At 32.1% G+C, this 18607-nt stretch overlaps 1 protein-coding gene across 2 annotated transcripts in view; it reads left to right on the top strand.

Annotated features, from left to right (window-relative positions):
- CALCRL (calcitonin receptor like receptor) overlaps positions 1–18091 on the top strand; it is a 91324-nt gene extending 73233 nt beyond the window's left edge. For both annotated transcript variants that reach the window (XM_033112979.1, XM_033112980.1), the window contains 7 exons: positions 473–599; positions 3390–3543; positions 4811–4871; positions 4952–5018; positions 9480–9698; positions 9861–9902; positions 14985–18091. In XM_033112979.1, the coding sequence (XP_032968870.1) occupies positions 473–599; positions 3390–3543; positions 4811–4871; positions 4952–5018; positions 9480–9698; positions 9861–9902; positions 14985–15215 (901 nt within the window). In that variant the 3' untranslated portion in view covers positions 15216–18091. The remainder of the gene's footprint in view (positions 1–472; positions 600–3389; positions 3544–4810; positions 4872–4951; positions 5019–9479; positions 9699–9860; positions 9903–14984) is intronic.
- The last annotated feature ends 516 nt before the right edge of the window (positions 18092–18607 follow it).

Here is an 18607-nt window from a genome sequence, read left to right on the forward strand (position 1 = left end):
AGAGTGAATTATTTATGTTGACTATATCATTTGGATAATTTTGCAAAATAATCATAATAAGCTTTGTATCTCTGTATTGAAATGATTTCATACGAGCTCTTAGGTATTTGGTTTTGATATTAAATATTTCATTTATGATAGGATTTTATTCCATCATTTCAAAATTTTGCCCACAATATGGCATTGTTTTTACTTAAAAGAGGGAAATGCAGTATATCCTTTAATCACATAGTAAGAGAATTAGGACACATTTTTTGTGTGTGACTGTACTGAAGTAACTCATTTGTCTCTGTGTTTTAAGGAATTATAAATTTTCCCTAATTGATATTTTATTTTGAGTAAATCTTGGGGAGAAAAAGTAACTCTTCCAAATTTGATGTAGATGCTATGAATTGTGAATGTATCTTATTTTAATGATTAAAAAGATGGAAACATTTTAAGATGTCATCACACTTTTTCTCTTGCTTTTTAGGAGCCTAAGCTGCCAAAGGATTACGTTGCACAAAAATCTGTTCTTCTCCTTTATTTGTAACTCTGTTGTAACAATCATTCATCTCACTGCAGTGGCCAATAACCAGGCCTTAGTGGCCACAAATCCTGTAAGTAAAACTAGACGTGTCCTTAAGTTCAAAGGGTTAGCAGGGAAGATATGGGAGTGGTGAGAGATCCTGATATATGTATTAGGTGTATAATTAAGTACTCATATGTGTGTTTTTTAAGGTCTGACATATAGAGAGTATTCCAATTTAGAAAAGTAAATATATCTCAATATTCCTCAAGTTATAATGATTGAATATTAAAAGGAGGAATACTTAGTTTGCTTCAATTATTTATATATGTTACATTTATCTTCACCTCATTTTATGTCTGGAGTCCTGCTGCTGGTAGGACATAAGTGTTTATGACTACATAAAATTTACTCAATCGAAATGAAAAATCAAAATAACTGTGTAGTTAGAAAAAACAGTACTGGAAAATGGAAACTATATTTTTGGTATCAGGTTGACTTTAAAAATTTAATAAAACCAGAGAAAAATGAATTATACACACCCTATATAATATTCAACTTTATTAACATAAAATTTTTAAACGGCTATACCAAGTCCTCCTGTCTCAGTAAATGTTTATAAAATGTTTCCTTACAATCCTTTTGGAATCACAATGTTTAGGATGAGTACCAAAAGATACACAAAATAAGCACAGAGACTGTCATAACATAAAGCTAAAACATAAGCTAAAACTTACTTATACAAATTTACATATTTTATGTAATCTGTAAGTATATGTAAGCTACATTTAAATTAAAATATTTGTATAAACAACAAATGTATTCACGTTTTTTAAATCATCTGCTTTCATAATTTTTGTAATATCTATACTACGGTTTTGGATATAGATTTGTGGAGGGGTGTGTATATATGTATATATAAAGTGTTTTGTTAGAGATTAAGTTATGTAGTTACTGAAATCAGAGGAGGGAAGGGATTTTCACTCAATGGGTCAATAAACAATACACTTGTATGTGCTTTATGTGTGTTTTTAGGGTAATTTCCAAAGTTCTAAAATTCCCTGTATTGTTTGCACATGTGCATCTGGATTGCTTAATTTTGTATATGTTCCACTCTAAAGTCACTGGGTGACGAAACACACTGGGGTATAATTAGCAATATAAAAAACTGACCAAGGTCCAGCCATTTTAGAGTGAATTTCTCTAGAGCAAGGAGATTCAGTATTCTGTCATGAAGTTGCAGAGCAAGAGATTTAAAATCTTATATTTCTATATAAGTACATTGTGTTTAACACACAAATTGCAAACCGTATATAATTAACTTTAATATATTATTGGAAAATTTATTGTCTGCTTTTATCATTATTGCCCAGCATAAATATATTTTTCTGAAGCATGCTTTAAGCTATTTTTATCATGTTTATAAATTTTTTAATGAAATTAAAAGCTCAATTAATAAAGAGCTTATAAGCTCAATTAATAAAGAATGAAATTAAAAGCTCAATTAGTAAAGAAATTAAAAGCTCAATTAATAAAGAATTAGAAGCTCCATTAGATAGTTACATCTAAAATCTATATAGATTAAAATTTGATGCTGAAGTCCATAATTTCTATATAATATAGTGGAATAACTCATTTTTACCTTCAAGAGGAGTTAGCTAATAAAATGTTACATTTGACATCAAGGTATATTATTTAAATTTTAATGTCATGCAATCTGAATATATATTTAATGAAAGAATAGGTTTTATAAATGTCCTTCAGGCATAAGGCATTGTGCATAGTCATGAAAACAAAACTGGAATTAAAGGACTTGTGTTCAAAATGTAGCTTTTATTGATGTATCAATATTAGCAAATCATTTAACTTCTTTAGTGCAGTTTTAGCTATAAAATATGTGACTAATAATCATTCATACCTCAGAATTATTTTAAGGATTAAATAAAACAATTATATTGCAATGTTTTAAGCTAACTCATATGCAAGTTTATTATTACTATTTTATAACCCAATGTTTATTTTCCAGTGCATTTCATTTCTAATTTTCTTTTCAGTGAAAAAAAAATTATTTCAAAAATGACTATAATTGCCACTATTTATTGAGTTCCAGATTGGAAATTGGAGCTGAAGGGAATAATTAGCCATGCAGTTCTCGGAGAGCTTTTAATTTATTTCCCTTGTTAACAGAGTAAACTATATCTCTTACTTCTACATGTTTTCTTTACCCTGTATTTGAACCTCCCTCTTCCTGTTTCTTTTAAAAGTGGAGAAGATAAAGTGGAGACCTCAGGACAAAAGGAAGGAAAAACATAACTTTTTCTTCTTTTTACCTACATGAAACCCTCAAACCCTATATTTGGATAAGATAAAGTATGGACTCATTAGATTATTATTTAATAAGTATTTGCACTGTTAGCATGTAATATGCAAGATTTTCGAAGCATTTGGCACTCTTCATGAACTGCTCTTATAATTATTAAGATAATGATGAAGACTTTTCTAACAGAATGCAACAATCAAGGGGTTCATGATGACATAATTAAAGTAAATGTAGACAGGTGTAAAGTCATTCATGTGTGAAACTTTTGCACTTAAAATTACATAATAACTAAAGCACACATCCATTAAATGTAAATTTGGAATGCACACATTTCCTTGGAAGTGTACTATTATAAATCTTTGAAGTCAATGGCTGAAAACTTCAGAGGCACCATTAGACGAGGATGAAGACTGCATTTTACAAGTCTGAATCATTAGTGTGTAAGAGTTTGTACAGAGGAGGGAAAATTCCATGTTTCTATTAACAGCTAAACTAGACTATTGACTTACATGTGAATTCATAAGCAATTAAATATTGATTGCTTTCCTTTTTTACTCACAGGTCAGTTGTAAAGTGTTCCAGTTCATTCATCTTTACCTGATGGGCTGTAACTACTTTTGGATGCTTTGTGAAGGCGTTTACCTACACACACTCATTGTGGTGGCCGTGTTTGCAGAGAAGCAACGCTTAATGTGGTATTATTTTCTTGGCTGGGGTAAGTGCCATTGCATATATCTGCTGATTCACCTTATTAAGAAAGCTTTTAGAGGATGCAGAGTTCCTTTGTAATAAAAACATACTTATTATTAATCATTTTAAAACAATTCAGGTGATTAACCTTTCCTTACTGCTGTAAATGGAAATATTTCAATAAAATACCATTGATTCCTTGTCAGTACTCATCGGTCAGTTATTAATACAATGCTTTTTTTCTATTTAATAATCTAATGTGTACCTTGGCTAAATATGCAGTGACTAAAACAACAGAATTAGAATCGTGAATTAAGGATCTTGTCTCTGTACTGCTCTGAATCTCCTTTTTCCTCATGTGCAAAATGAGGGCATTGGGCTTAATCAGCTTTGAAGTTCTATTTTAAAAATGTTTGTTTAAAAAAGAAAACATTGTCATTTTATCTAAGAGTAGACAGATAAGTTGTTGAATAAGGGCATGCAAAAGAACTATTTTCCACACAATCTCCTGACATGGTATTATTCTAACAAAGCAAACAATGATACACATCTAGCATGTTTTAAAAAGTAACAGGAATAATGCAAAACATAAAATGCTGAAAATAAATTCAATAGGATTAGTTTCCAGAAACATAACTGAAATTATACTCGATCTATTTATCATCTATCTATCTATCTATCTATCTATCTATCTATCTATCATTTATTTATCCAGTCAAATAATACATATATATCCATTTATGTATACAACACAATCTTTAGTGCATTCAGGTTACTTTTGTAAAACATTTCTTTATTTCGTGTTTGGAAGACCTGCTTTAGAATGCTCAAAACATGAAAATTTCTGATACATAAAATACTTCTCTCTTCTTTCTCTTTTTCTTTACATAGTCAGTCTCAACTTTTTCCACATGTGATCATCTAGCAAATATTGGCCAACTCCATCTTACAGAAAATATATGAACGCTGGATTTCTTCTAAGCCTTGGGGCTTAGGAGCACATTTATGGACTTAGGCTCTCCAGTCCTCCGATTCAAAATGACTTCTATTAGAAGAAAACGTACACACACACACACACACACACACACACACACACATCTGAAAATATAAATTGCTAATGCTTTACCATATGTAATGTTTGACTATGCAGATAATATTTACTCAATAAACTTATAATGACAGTTATTTTTGCTCCTAGAGTATCTCTGAGTTTCACATGTCATGACGTACTTTAGGACTTCCATTTATAGAGAAAGTTGCCTATTTATCTTCTTTTTCCTTGATATTTACAGGATTTCCATTGATTCCTGCTTGTATACATGCCATAGCCAGAAGTTTATACTACAATGATAAGTAAGATAATGTCTCGTTCTCATTTCTATTAGACTAAGTAAAACAAAAATCTTCAACACCTTTTCTGTTTTTCCCACCAGCTGCTGGATCAGTTCTGATACCCATCTCCTCTACATTATCCATGGCCCAATTTGTGCTGCTTTACTGGTATGTAATTAAAGTTCTTTTTCCGTTATTGTTCATATTTCAACTTCGTTTCCTGAAACATCTGGCCTATGCTATTCTTTAGGATCCCAGTGGACACAGATGATGTGCTCACAGTACTTCATTGAAAAGGGTTTGAGGAAGGTGTCACATTTGAAGTGTTGGCAGGAAGAGTAAAAGAACTAATTCGTGAGGGATGGTGAGGTACCAGAGACAAACAGTGGGAAGTTGTGACCACGGCTAGACCCAAAGAGGAGACAGAATAGAGTTACTGCTACTGAGTGAGAAGCCCTGGCCTTGGGTAGAGGAACACAGCCACTGCCAAAACCACAGCGTAGGAGGGGAAAAGAAGGAGGAAGAAATACTCAAACTTCTCTCTCTTCCCGTGCTCTGTTCTCTGGGTTCCTCCCATTGGCCAAAAGCAGCAAATGTTTGAGGGCAAGAAAGCCTGGGCCATGACACAGTTCTCAGAGCCTCCTGGGCTACAGAGCAGAACACAGAAGAACAGAAGATGGATCCAGTAAGTGGGGATGGCAAACAAGAAAGACCTACACAGCTATGTCAATAATAAGAGTAATATTCTAATAAAGAAAAGACTTTAATTAGGGAAAAGAGGGTATTGTTTAAACTGTAATTTAATTATTATAATGATCATCACTTAATACAAGTATACAGCACATTAAGTGTGGTTGCAAGGAAACAGAAGTCACATCTAATGTTTTCATTACATTATTTCAATGGGGAAATGAATTAATCCAAATTAACACACTTTCTCTCATAGCGTATTAAAGAACAGAATGTAATTATAGTCTTAGAGACTGTAATTACATCTGACATTTGGTTATATATAAAAAGACAAAGATGGTTGTTCCTCAGCCAAAATTCAAAGTGACCTAACTCTTTTCAAATTCTTTTTTTTTAAGACAAATATTCTTCTATTATTTTACTATATTTGCTAGCTGCAATTTAGTATATGGTTATGTTTGAACACAGTTCAAGCCATTGTCAAAAGTGTCATTGTTAAGCCATTCTCAAAAAGCATGTCATAACTAAGAGGGTTAATTAAATTCTGAAGGCTGATTACCTGGGTTTAAATTCTTCTCCTACCTCTTATTTTTGTGATCTTAGGCAATTGAATCACTGTGTGCCTCAAGTACCTCTTTTGTAAAAGAGAGAATGTAATAATACTGACTTTTAATTTTTTAACAAGGAATTAAATGAGTTAACACATAAAAAGTGCTTAGCCTGGCATGTATAAAGCACATAGCAATTGTCAAATTTCTCGTTTGTGTCTAGCCACACAGACAGCCAGTTCAAAAATCAATACGTGGAATTTATTATATCTCATGGGAATTATATCTTCATGTAGACTAGTGAAAATTTTAGAGGCAGGAGCATTTCTTTTCTTGCTCCCTGCATATACTAGAGGCCTGTGTGACACACTGTGTTTAAGGGGTACCTTGAGACAGCCTCGCTTTGTATTCTTTGTACTCAAAGGGCCATCACTGAAACCTCGTTTTACCACTGCTGGCTGTAGATCTCAGGGCAAGTTCTGTTTTGTTTTGATTTTAACCTCTCTGTGACTTTGTTTTCTCATCTGCGATTATGAAATAATAAGAATAAATACCTCATGGGATGTTGCAATGATTAAATGGGATATATCCTATTCAGCAATGAACACTGTGACTAGACTATAATAAACTCTCAAAATGCTTTAAAAAGTTTCTTGATTTGTAATTTCTATATGATGCCATGATTCTGTTCTGAGGAGAGCACAAAGATACATTGTTTGGGCCACCCAGGAGTCTACCAAAAAAAAAAACCAACCAAACAAACAAACAAAGAAAACACAGGGCAAAATTTTCTTGTAAGAGTACTGAGTTTGCAGAGTGGAATGTGTTTCAAAGCCTAAATCAGAGAGATCCAGGAAGAAGTAAAAGCACCTAGCAAACGAAAAATGTAACAGCAACTAATACAGTCCTTGGGAAAGCTTGTCTACGTCAACTTTGTGAGGGAAGAGTAGACGGTGCCATGAGGGTAAAATATCATACATACCTGAGTTGCAGCGTGAAAAGGAAATGAAAAATCTGCATAATTTGTGTAAAACTTGCATCTTCTTTGCCTAAAGAAAGATTAGGAGCCTATTTTTCTACCAGGATAAATTGTCCTGTTCTTGTTTAAGCTTTGGGTACCTCTCACTGTTCCTGGCTAATTTCAAGGTAGAGGGAGGGGCTTTAGCAATTGTTTATATGGTCACATGTTTTTGTACAATTTTTATAAATAAGATATTTCAACCACAATCATTTTTTTCCACTCAGACTTCCTCTAGCCCGTTTCCTCTTGAGCAGGGTGGTATTGGAGTGGCTACAGTATTTTTGAGATCCTGCTCAGGGGAAATTTGAGGGCATACATGTACTTTGGGTTTAGTGAGAGAGATTTAGGTCTCTTCAGTGCATTGTTCAGTGATTGCTCGCTGTTCTACAGGAATATCTTCCAGGAATCCTCCTGCCGCCACTGTACTGAGTCACCCTGCTTCCTGTCAGGACCCTAGGGTGATATCGTGATATGAAAATGCCCTATGGTGACTCTTAGCTATGTGAACTTTATGGGATTGGAGTAAACCAGGTTTCTTCTCCTTTCCTAAACTAGTGTTGCTCTAAGATAGATGAGATTCAGATACAGTTCATCTGAAATGTAAAATTCTTATTCTATTTTTATTTAAAATAAATGGAAATATTTGCAGAAAATATTTTTTCTGCTTTCTAGTTTCTAGTTTCACATTTTAAACCAGAATCGCCATGTTGGAGAGGTACTTTGCCTTTAAAAATTTTCAGATGATGGGCATCTACATTGCAACATTTCTACTAATTTTTATAATTTATGATTTTTGCAGATGAAGGTGTATAATATTCTATATTCTAAATTTATAAGCAGAAAAATGAGCATTATTATCTTTTCTTCTATGGGATGGTAGTAATGCCCATTTAGTGAAAACTTTAAAATAGCAAATGAATGCTTAGCAAGGGACTATAGTAGGATGGGTGGAGTAACAGCTGATGTGTTATCTGCCGCGTCATTCTTACAGCTGTTGAAATGAGTTATTCTGCTTCTGTCTTTAGTAGACACATTCCTGTGTCTGTAGCCATGTTACTTTTCATAGATGTGTTTCCATCAGGCTTTTAGTGAGCTCTATTTTTTGAAGCATATGCTCCATTGAATTATCTAAGAATAATAGTGGAATATTTGTATGCCCAGTTATTTTCATAACATATGGCTTAAATCAGCAAATGTCTGTTTTTTTGTTCATTGTTTTCTAATTAAATGAGATGCTACCATTATTTTTCCAATTTGTTAAAGTATACAGATATAAATTACACTTTGGTATGTAATTTGAAATGTTGGGATTATTAAAAAAGCACAGATGCTACAAGTCAGGGTCAGAAAAAGAGAAAGAGAAGAGGATAATAGCATAAGCACCCTAAGAAACTTCTGGAATTAATGTCCATAAGCCTACGGAAGGCATAAGAATGGGCATAGAGGACACAGACAAAAGTAAAAGATACTGACTTGGATCAAGATAGGAGAGAGACAGAGGTAGAGGTAGAGGTAGAGACAGAGACAGAGACAGAAACAGAGATAGAGATAGAGATAGAGAGAGGGAGTAAGCACAACTCTGTCCTTTTTCTGAGTAACTTAGTTATCCACACTATATTTTTGAAATGTTATGTCTCCCTTTCAAAGAGAATATTTTCTCTTGGGGAAAGTTATTAACACATAGTAAATATGAAATTACAGAAGGTAATTAACAAAACAGAAGGCCCTGTGGGGTGCCAAAATTTTTTTATCTATAGAATAAGGTAGAGTGAATATAAACTAGTTCAAGTGTGTGACCCAGCTTACTCATAAGGATAGAGAGGATTATAGCACTATTTTGGGGGAGTTATGAGGATTATTGTTATGAAAAGAAACAGGGAAAGGAAAAACTAAAAAGATGAAAAAAGTTGTTACGGTACAATATGTATTTGGAAAGTACCTAATATAGATACCGACACAGAGGAGACATTTAAAAATTAGAATTTGTTGTAAACAACTCTTTCCTTTGTTTAAGGTCAAAGTATTTAAAAACTTTAGATTTTGAACCATCGAAAAATTAAAAAAAAAAAAACACTGAATAAGAAAAATAAGCTGAGAAAGACACTCAGATATTTCTTAACTAAATATGTTCCACAATAGTTCCACCATAATTTTATTTATCTAAAACCTAGTTCCATTAACATCAATGTACTTGTTAAATTAACAACTCACAATTCCAGAAATGCAAATTGTATCATAGGCAAATATGCTCTTTAGAACATATTCTTGTACATTTAAAATTCTAAGATTTATAAAATCAAAGATTCTTCAGTAATGCTTCTTAATATTAAATATGAAATTAATTTCATTTGCCATTTTCTTTTCTTTTAGGTGAATCTTTTTTTCCTGTTAAATATTGTACGCGTTCTCATCACCAAGTTAAAAGTTACTCACCAAGCAGAATCCAATCTCTACATGAAAGCCGTGAGAGCTACACTGATCCTGGTGCCATTACTTGGGATTGAATTTGTGCTGATTCCATGGCGACCTGAAGGAAGGATTGCAGAGGAGGTATACGACTACATCATGCACATTCTTATGCACTATCAGGTATGCTGTTCCTACATCCCGAAGGAGGCTTGAGAAATTGGGTATTAAATATATATATAGCTTTGGTTTTATTTTTGACTACATATGCAGTAAATTGGTTACAAATAGTGTACTCTGTATCTTTTTCATTTGAAATCAGATTATTCAATTTTTCTTTTACAGGGTCTTTTGGTCTCTACAATTTTCTGCTTCTTTAATGGAGAGGTACGGTGATTGATTTTGTTCTTCAATTATTTTATATTAGCAATATATTTTTTCTTAATAAATGAGACATAATTATGAATTCCTTAGGAACAACTATTTCAGATTTTGTTTCTATTAGGAAAGAGAACCACAGAACCTCTTTTCATAGACGCAACTCTCCCTCCCAAAAGCTCAGGTCATATTGGCGTTCAAAACTAGGCAAATACAGCCACACTTTAAAATACTCCCATCAGTGACTTTTATTCATTTAGTCTTTTGACCTACCTTTTGAACCAATCCTATTAAGCCTGGACTTTGACCTATGTATGGTGCTAGGCAATAGTTAACCTCATAGAATGTACATATACTCTGATAGGAAAAAGAATTGGCTCCTGTTCATTTTCCCCCATTCTTTGTTTCTTTGCCTAACCCACAATATGGTCTTTGGCAACAGTTTTATAGTAGGTAGAAAAGGATTTAAAGAACTTAAACTCTCAGTTATATATGGAGGAGACACAGTGGTTTAGGAAATTTACGAGAAGTGAATGCTCTAATTTGCAACAACATGTCAATGTAGTCTTGGATATTTCAATATTTTTATCCAAGGCTTTCCTAATTGAAAAGTTTCAGGCATTTTAGAAACTGGTAGTACCATATTTCCCATGTGGTGTTATAGCTTAGTTAGAGCTATTTGACTTATCACTACATGTCTTTAATCTACTTGACAAATTTTAATCTGTTGGAGAAGTTTGGCAAAATTCAACAGAGTTTAGAAATTCAGACAGCAACTGAGACACTTGGTAACTGAAGCTTATCACGAAGCTTCAGATGGAAAACACATGGAATTAGCTGGCATAACTTTATAAGGACAACTCCTATAAAACAAATCAACATTGGAAATCATGTATCTATAAAAAAACTACTAAAGTAAACCTTTACTTAAGTAATATTTTACTTCTCTCTCATAGCATATAGCAAAATTTCATGTTTAATTTTTCATTAAAATTAAAATATATTTTAATATTTAATTATAGGTATGTATTTCATATATTTATTTACAATGGGGTATAGAACTGAAAAACATACTGGACGGTTTAACATATTTAAATGGTGCTGCTATGATTCTTTTACTACGCAGAGGACAAGAATGCCTATTTTTCTGAAGTCAGTGAGAAGGGGAGACAAAGAATGCAATTAGGAAGAATAAATAAGTCATTTGTTTTGATAATAAAACCCAAATAGCAATTGTTACATACCCCTATAAACTATTACTGTGTAAACTGAATTAGATAATTCTATGTACTGCTTATATGGGAATTTACAGTTAAATATAGATGAGAGAAATGGACAACATGCCAAAGAACATGTGTGAAACATGAAAGATATACCTTTGCACTGGCAGAAACAGATTTGATTTTTATAAAGGGTAAATTGTAAGTGTACAAAACATAATCACTAGTAAAATATTTTGTGATGGAAAGCAGTATATACGAAGGGCACTAATGTGGCAATGCATTTAAACCCTAAAGATTCCACTTTGTTCCTGGCTGTGGTGTCTTGGGCAAAACTCTGAACCTCCTGGAGTCTCAGGGTCTACTTTTATTAAAGAGAGATAAAAGTACATTTCTTACACAAGTCCCTTACATAATTACACAAGGATTAATGTAAACTAGGAATGTAAAGTTTTTAGCATAATGTTCCACCCTGAATAGATACTCAGTACATTATAGGTTCCTTATTAGATTTGTCAAATCACTTTTCAAAAATACACGTATAAAAGGGAATATTAATCATATTGGAATCAAATACCAAATTGGCCCTTTAATTTAGAAGAAGTGCCCAGCAAGTATCTAAACTAATACCTAACACTCATGTTGCACTCTATCTGTGTAAGCAAAAGAGATACGGACCTTAATCTTCTGCCATGCCCTAAAATGGAGAAAATTTTGGCCGTAGAAAATTACAATAATACAAAATCTTTGAGCAAGTTGCTGCCAAATCTTTTAGTTCTTTACAACATCTCCAATATCTGTCCCCTTTTCTTCACCTTTCAAGATATAATCCCTGTTTGTGTATGATTCATTTCTCATTTTAAGAAATACTATAATCCCTCCTTTATTGTCTCTGCCTCTTAGTTTTTGTTTTTGTTTCTTAAAATCATTTGCTCAGGCTTCCTTCTTGCTGTTCACATTCAGTCACATAGCTTGCTTTAGTTTAACGTCTCTCTTTTTGTTGTACTCTCACATTTATTTTTTTTTTGTATTTTTGGCAAAATACTTCTATTTGCATTTCTCACTAGTTAAATAACTGTGGCTTGGTAAGTACGGAGGCCACATTCGTCTCATCTCTAGTCAACTGAGAGAAAAATGTGCACTGCTTGCATAAATAGGGACTCTTGTCATCAGAAGTGCCCTCCCCAGTCTAATGAATGTATTTAACAACACTTGAGAGTAGATATTTTTATAAAGTGAACAAAAAAATTTGTTGAGAATAACCAAACCCACATTCTGTAAGGAGAACTAGGTAGAATTTTTATATGTAGCTCTGTTAAATATATTTTAATTGATTTAAGTTAAGGAGTATAGAATTGGTTCCTTATCATGTGCTAAGAGACATATAAAGTTGTAATGTTATGTTTCAAACAGTTGGCCTCACTATTTATATAAAACTCATGTAAAACAATAAAAAACATTTTCATATCTTTAACAATGTCAGATTATTTTCCTTTCCAATGGCAATTTTCCTTGTAATCGTTCCCTATTAAATTTTTCTCATTAAAATGTTATTAAAAGTGGCCATTTTAATGTTCTGTTGAACAGGTGTGATATTAGATTAGAAGAAGCAGATGAAGAAAAAAAAAATCCCTGTAGAGAGTAATATAAAAATCCTCATAGAGAGAAACAGATGTCTGTAAAGTCTATGGGTCTTTAATTAGGCTCATTTTTAAGTTCCCTAAATAAGTCCCCATTGTTAAGGAAATTGCTTTCCATGGTTTTCTGATTTAGCTGCAAGGAAGAAATAAGGTGATAATCTCAATCAAAGCAGATATTTCAAGAACAAAGAGTCAGATATTTCAAAAACCATTTTGACTTTTAGAATTAATTTAAGCTTTCCTTTTTAAGACTATAAGTCCTACATTCACTTCTAAGATATTACTTCCTCTCAGCTTCTCCACAACATTTATGTAGAATATTTTGTACAAAGCTACATTCTACTTCCTTTCAACCAGAGACTATATATAGTGTATGTATTCAATCAGTCCAGCATTTAGTCACAAAGTGAGGGGAAATGAATTAAGCATAAAAATCAGGATCAAAAACAGTTCCTGTCAGTAATATCTGGATAATTGGCCAAGAGTCACTTTTGTTTTAAATCTCTGAATATTTATTTAAAAGTCACACTCTAAAGTCAATTCACTTGTCACTTATATTCTTGACGATATTACATATACAGATATTATTTTTAAGTTACCTTAATATAAATATGTTATTTGGAGAATTTAGAAATACATTACTAATCCATCAGGGAAACAAAGTATAACTTTTTTCAAAATATATTTGTTGTCCTATAAATGCTTTTATTTCCCTATTTATGTGACTATAAATCACTCCTTCAGATATAGTTAGCATACATAAAGAAATAAGCTTGAAAGTCCTGAAGTTCCAAATTTCATAATAATATAAATTTCAAAACCAATTTATTGCATTTCTCATTACATAATTTTTGAATTATACAGTAAAAAAAAAGCTATCTGTAATTCTAATAGAAACTGGTAGTACCATATTTCTTATGAAACTCATTAACTTTTTGTTTCTTGCATTTTTCTACATGCTAAAACATAAAATGAGATTTCAAGTGATAGAATATAAGAGACTAAGAGGACTTTGAAGATTCCCAAGGAGCTGCAGATACCCTGGGAACACTTATTGCCTAGAGAGTGTTTGTAACTAGAATTGTTTTCTTGATCTCTTAGACAAGAAAATGAAAAGACTCAAATAAGCTAGCCCCATTTTAAAGTTTAATATTGACTGTACACATGAATATAATGAGTAAAAATTTGAGGAATTATATATAATTAGTACGAAGTTAAACAATTATTGCTTGAGTATGTTTGTAGTACATGAATTTCTGGAAATTTGCTGTTTAGATGCTCTGATTCCCTTTGAGGAAGCAATCAAAGTGTCAAAGAGCAGTAGAAAGCTTGAGTAGAAAGCTTGGCTGCATATGCATTGGAAAGACAGATCAGGTCACAGGAATGTGGCCAATACATTTGTAACCTAGAAACAGAGGGCCCCCAAGCCAGTCTTTTCACTCATCAGACACCTGGAAATGTCCAGCTTATTGAGTTACAGATGTATTTGAATATTCTTATTTGCCCTCACAGACTCAATATGAAGAAAATTACCCTAGTGCCTTATGTTCAGTTACAACCAAAGTCACTATATATGACCTATCTAGTTTTTCACAATACTCATCTCATTGTAATTATCTGTTCAACACTTTCGTCTCTCTGGGTAGTAAGCTCCATGAGGACATAAAACACTGATTTCCTCCCCACTGCCAAGAATGCAGCACAATACCTGGCATATGATAATCAGGCAATAAAAGGTTGTTGCTGCTGCTATTGTTGATGGTGATGATGATGATTTATATTTCCTGTACCCCTGCTTCTTTTTCTTTAATCTCTTACCCTCTTCTTGAATATTCTCACTCATCTTCTCATTCTATTAATAAAGATATTGATATAAAACTCAGTGCTATACATGCAAATTTGTAAGTGGCAGATATGGATTAACTGTTTTATAACAATACATTCATATGCATTATTAAAGCTCAAAGATAAGGCATGGAAAGGAAAATATTAATGGAATATAAACGTACAGAGTAATTGCAGTAAATTTCCTAATGTAAAGATGGTTCACTCAATTTAGTTTTTTAAATAAAGTAAAAAAGAGAAATATTGTTCATTAATTAACATTAATGCTTTTTTTTTTAAAAAAAAAAGCTTTTCTACATAACTTATTTTATTGTACTCATAAATACAATATCTTCATTTCAAATAATGGATTGCTCTTGTCTTTTCTGTTTCTTTTTGATTGATAGGTTCAAGCAATTCTGAGAAGAAACTGGAACCAATATAAAATACAATTTGGAAATGGCTTTTCCCACTCAGATGCTCTTCGTAGTGCATCTTACACTGTGTCAACCAGTATAACCAGTGATGGCACAGGTTATAGTCATGACTGTCCAAGTGAACACTTAAATGGCAAAAACTACCATGATATTGAAAATATTGTCTTAAAAACAGAAAAGTTGAACGATTATATTATATAATAGAGGCAGTATTACTTAGCTATGTTATGCCACTCCTAACTTAAGGATTTGGATCCATGACTTTATAATCGGAAGACTTCAATGTTAAATGAATTTCTTGATTGCCACAAAGATAGCCCTCACGTGAATTCAGTAGGGTGTTGATAAATATTTAACAGCTAGCTCTGTGGAAGGGAAAGAAAGACCTGACTTGTAATGTTTGCCAGTTTTTATGGTGGTCCTACCATTGCTGATTTCCAATCTACAAACTTGACAACACTGAATGTGGAATTAGGAAAAGATGACTAAAATCAACTCTTGTGGCTGGCCAGTTCTAGCACACTACGGCATGAAATCACAAACGAATGCGGCTCTAAAAGTTCATATACACCTTGGGCATGAATCTACTCTTGTTGCCTAAAGAGACCTAGCTAAGGTCTATAGACTTGGAGAGAAAATTAGCTTTTCACTTATTTTTAAAATCTTTATCCCATATTCATTGGTGCAGTTGACTTTTTATCCCCCCCCCCCCAGAGTATTTTAGCCCTTTTTGTATTTACCCTTTCAAACAGAACAGATAATTGCTCCTGTAAAGCTTACCTTCTTCCCAAGAAAAGTAACTGAGCTGAGTTGCTACCGGCTACTGATTTGCTGATGCATCACAGTTACACTCTGTGTCATATTTGTTTTTGAGACTTGATGAATAGTATGTATGATGTGCAATCCTACTTTGATATCATTAGGGAGACAGCAGCTCGGTTGAATACTACAAAACACCTTCTCAGCTACTTTCCCATCTTATTACATAAGATAAGAGGGAATCAGTGTCCCTGTATCTTTAAACAGAAACTTTGCCCCTTCCATTTCTACTGTGTAGACAACTTAGCAAATACTTCACATGAAGAAAATCAATGAAGAGTTTCTTATTTCCTTGGCAGTTTGTAAAAAAAAAAAAAAAAAAAAAAAAAAAAAAAATTGTGAAAAGTGAGCTTGTAAATACTCAGTTATTCTATTTTATAGCCTCAACTCAAATACATACAATCTAGGTAACATTTTTAAAAACAAATACATAATGTGACAATATATGAATGTTGATATCTGATACTGTGTCTGGGCTGATTTTATAATAAAATAGAGTCTGGAATTCTATATTTGGTAAATATTTTAAAGACAACCAGATGTCAGTATCAGAAGTTTAGAATTAACAAAATAGCTATGATAACATATAAAATATTTATTGAAAACAAACTCAAAGCCGTTTTTTATTGAACTTAGCTTTGGTGTTTCATACCTTAATAATAGGTATGTTTGACATATTTGTCTTTTTATTTTGACGATGAACTTGCAGTCTAATCCAGAAAATTTAAGTGACTCCTACTGTAATAAATGCTAATCCACTACTGTTATGGTTTTTACCCCTTTAAAATATTAATTTTCTGACTTTTACTATCTAAAGATATACGGCTTTAGAAATGTTCCAGGTTATTTAAAAAAAAAAACTATAAAAATACACTATATGTCATATACAGTGTTTTAATATTTTAATAGAGCTACTATATATTATAATACAAATCAGTGAAAGATTTGAATATAGCAGTGAGGAAGAATTTTTGTCAGCATGTTTATGGAACATTTAAATTAAGATGGAAGAAAGCCATCTAAAATTATTTTCCACTGAAATATCTGAAAAACAAAAATGCGATCGATGAGTAAAAGTCAATTTTGGGAGGAGAAGTCATTATAGGTATATGTTTTTACAGTGTATCAACCTGCATCAAATGGATTAAATGATTCACTTAGTTATTAAAGGTTGCTTCTTAAGTCATCAATAGATGATGAGTTCAGAAGTCAGTTGAAATTGTCCAGGAAAATCATCTGACTTAGTAAGAATTAACATATTAAATGGCCTAGCCAATACATTTATATTTATCTATATACATGTAAAGGTTTTGTCAAATTTGTGGATTTCATAGAAAGGTCGCAGAAAAAGGGGTATATGCTGTTCTGGACGTTCTACTGCCTAAATTATACAAAGGAATCCTTTAAATAAATTCAATTTTTACCTATTTATTATTCAAAGACATAGATTCAAATCCTTTGCTGTTACTGTTTACATATTTCACCATTCTTCCAGACAAACTGGTAAGTCTCAACCATAAATGACAGTAGAAAATGCCAAATTAACAGCTAGCACTCTATTAAAATTATACTGCAATTTTCAAGATTTTTTATTGTGTTTTTATCATATTAACTTTAGATCAGAATTCCTTTATGGCCAGGATTTATCTATTGTACAGTCTTCAGCTTTAGGCAGTGATTAATCTCTGTTTGTTTTGTACCCATATTTTTTTAGGTGTAATATTTTTAAATTTTAGACTTCTCTAAAGCTGAAGTCCTAATTAAAATCTCTTTTGTATCTTACTCATGAAGAAAAAGTAATATCAATATTTTAAAAGTAAACTTCTTTGGTATCTAAAAACTGATTTTGGGAATTTTTAACTTTTTAAAATGTAGCTCTGCTATTTTTCTTCAAGCACTTGTGCAAGTCACATTTTATTTTTTTAAAAATTCTAATCTGTCATTTTTTAATTTTATAGTTATTTTCCAATGCATTTATTCATAAAATATCCATTCTGGAATTTAAGTGTTTGTTCAAATGTAATCCAATGTACATAGAATTAGTGGTAGCTGTAGTGCCGTATTTATTGCTTAATAATTTTTTCAAAAATGTGAACTTATTTTAATTTTCTCTTGGTTTTAATCTGCTAATAGAAACCACCATTTCTTTTATCTGTAAAACATACCAAAGATATCCTGATCAGTTATAATAACTCATTTTATGCCTATATAATGTATATCTCTGTTTTTTGATTGTATGAAAATATTAAAGTTATGAGTTAAAGGTGATTTTCAGTTATATTTCCTGGAGTGCTGAATAATCCAACATAACTCTTTGTAGCAATCAGTGGCATTCTTCTTAAAACCAATGGTTATATCTCTATTATCCCATTTGAGTCAATATACCCATAAACCATTTCCTAAACCATATTTTAAAATGTTAGGGATTTGCTTATTAAGCTAGAAAATTTCACATAAACTACAATGTATGCAAATTCCTTCGAGAAAGAGGAAAATGTACAGGGATTTTTCTCCTTTCTCCATTATATTCCATTGTGTAATTTTTTTATTGAATAGCAGGGGGAAACAAGAAGAAGAAAAAACATTGAAAGATAATTTTTAAAAGAGGGCACATTTGTGACTCACACAAATATGAAATGAAGAAATATCAAAGATTTTGTTCAATTCATTCACTGATGAGGGAACCAGTGAGAAATATCACATATATACAAATAAGAAATGCAGAAACGAATTCACAGGAGCTGAAAAACAGCTCTTTCCAAGGGCAATAATCA

The sequence above is a fragment of the Rhinolophus ferrumequinum genome, chromosome 8 (genome assembly GCF_004115265.2).
Source record: "Rhinolophus ferrumequinum isolate MPI-CBG mRhiFer1 chromosome 8, mRhiFer1_v1.p, whole genome shotgun sequence".
NCBI classification, from domain to species: Eukaryota; Metazoa; Chordata; class Mammalia; order Chiroptera; family Rhinolophidae; genus Rhinolophus; species Rhinolophus ferrumequinum.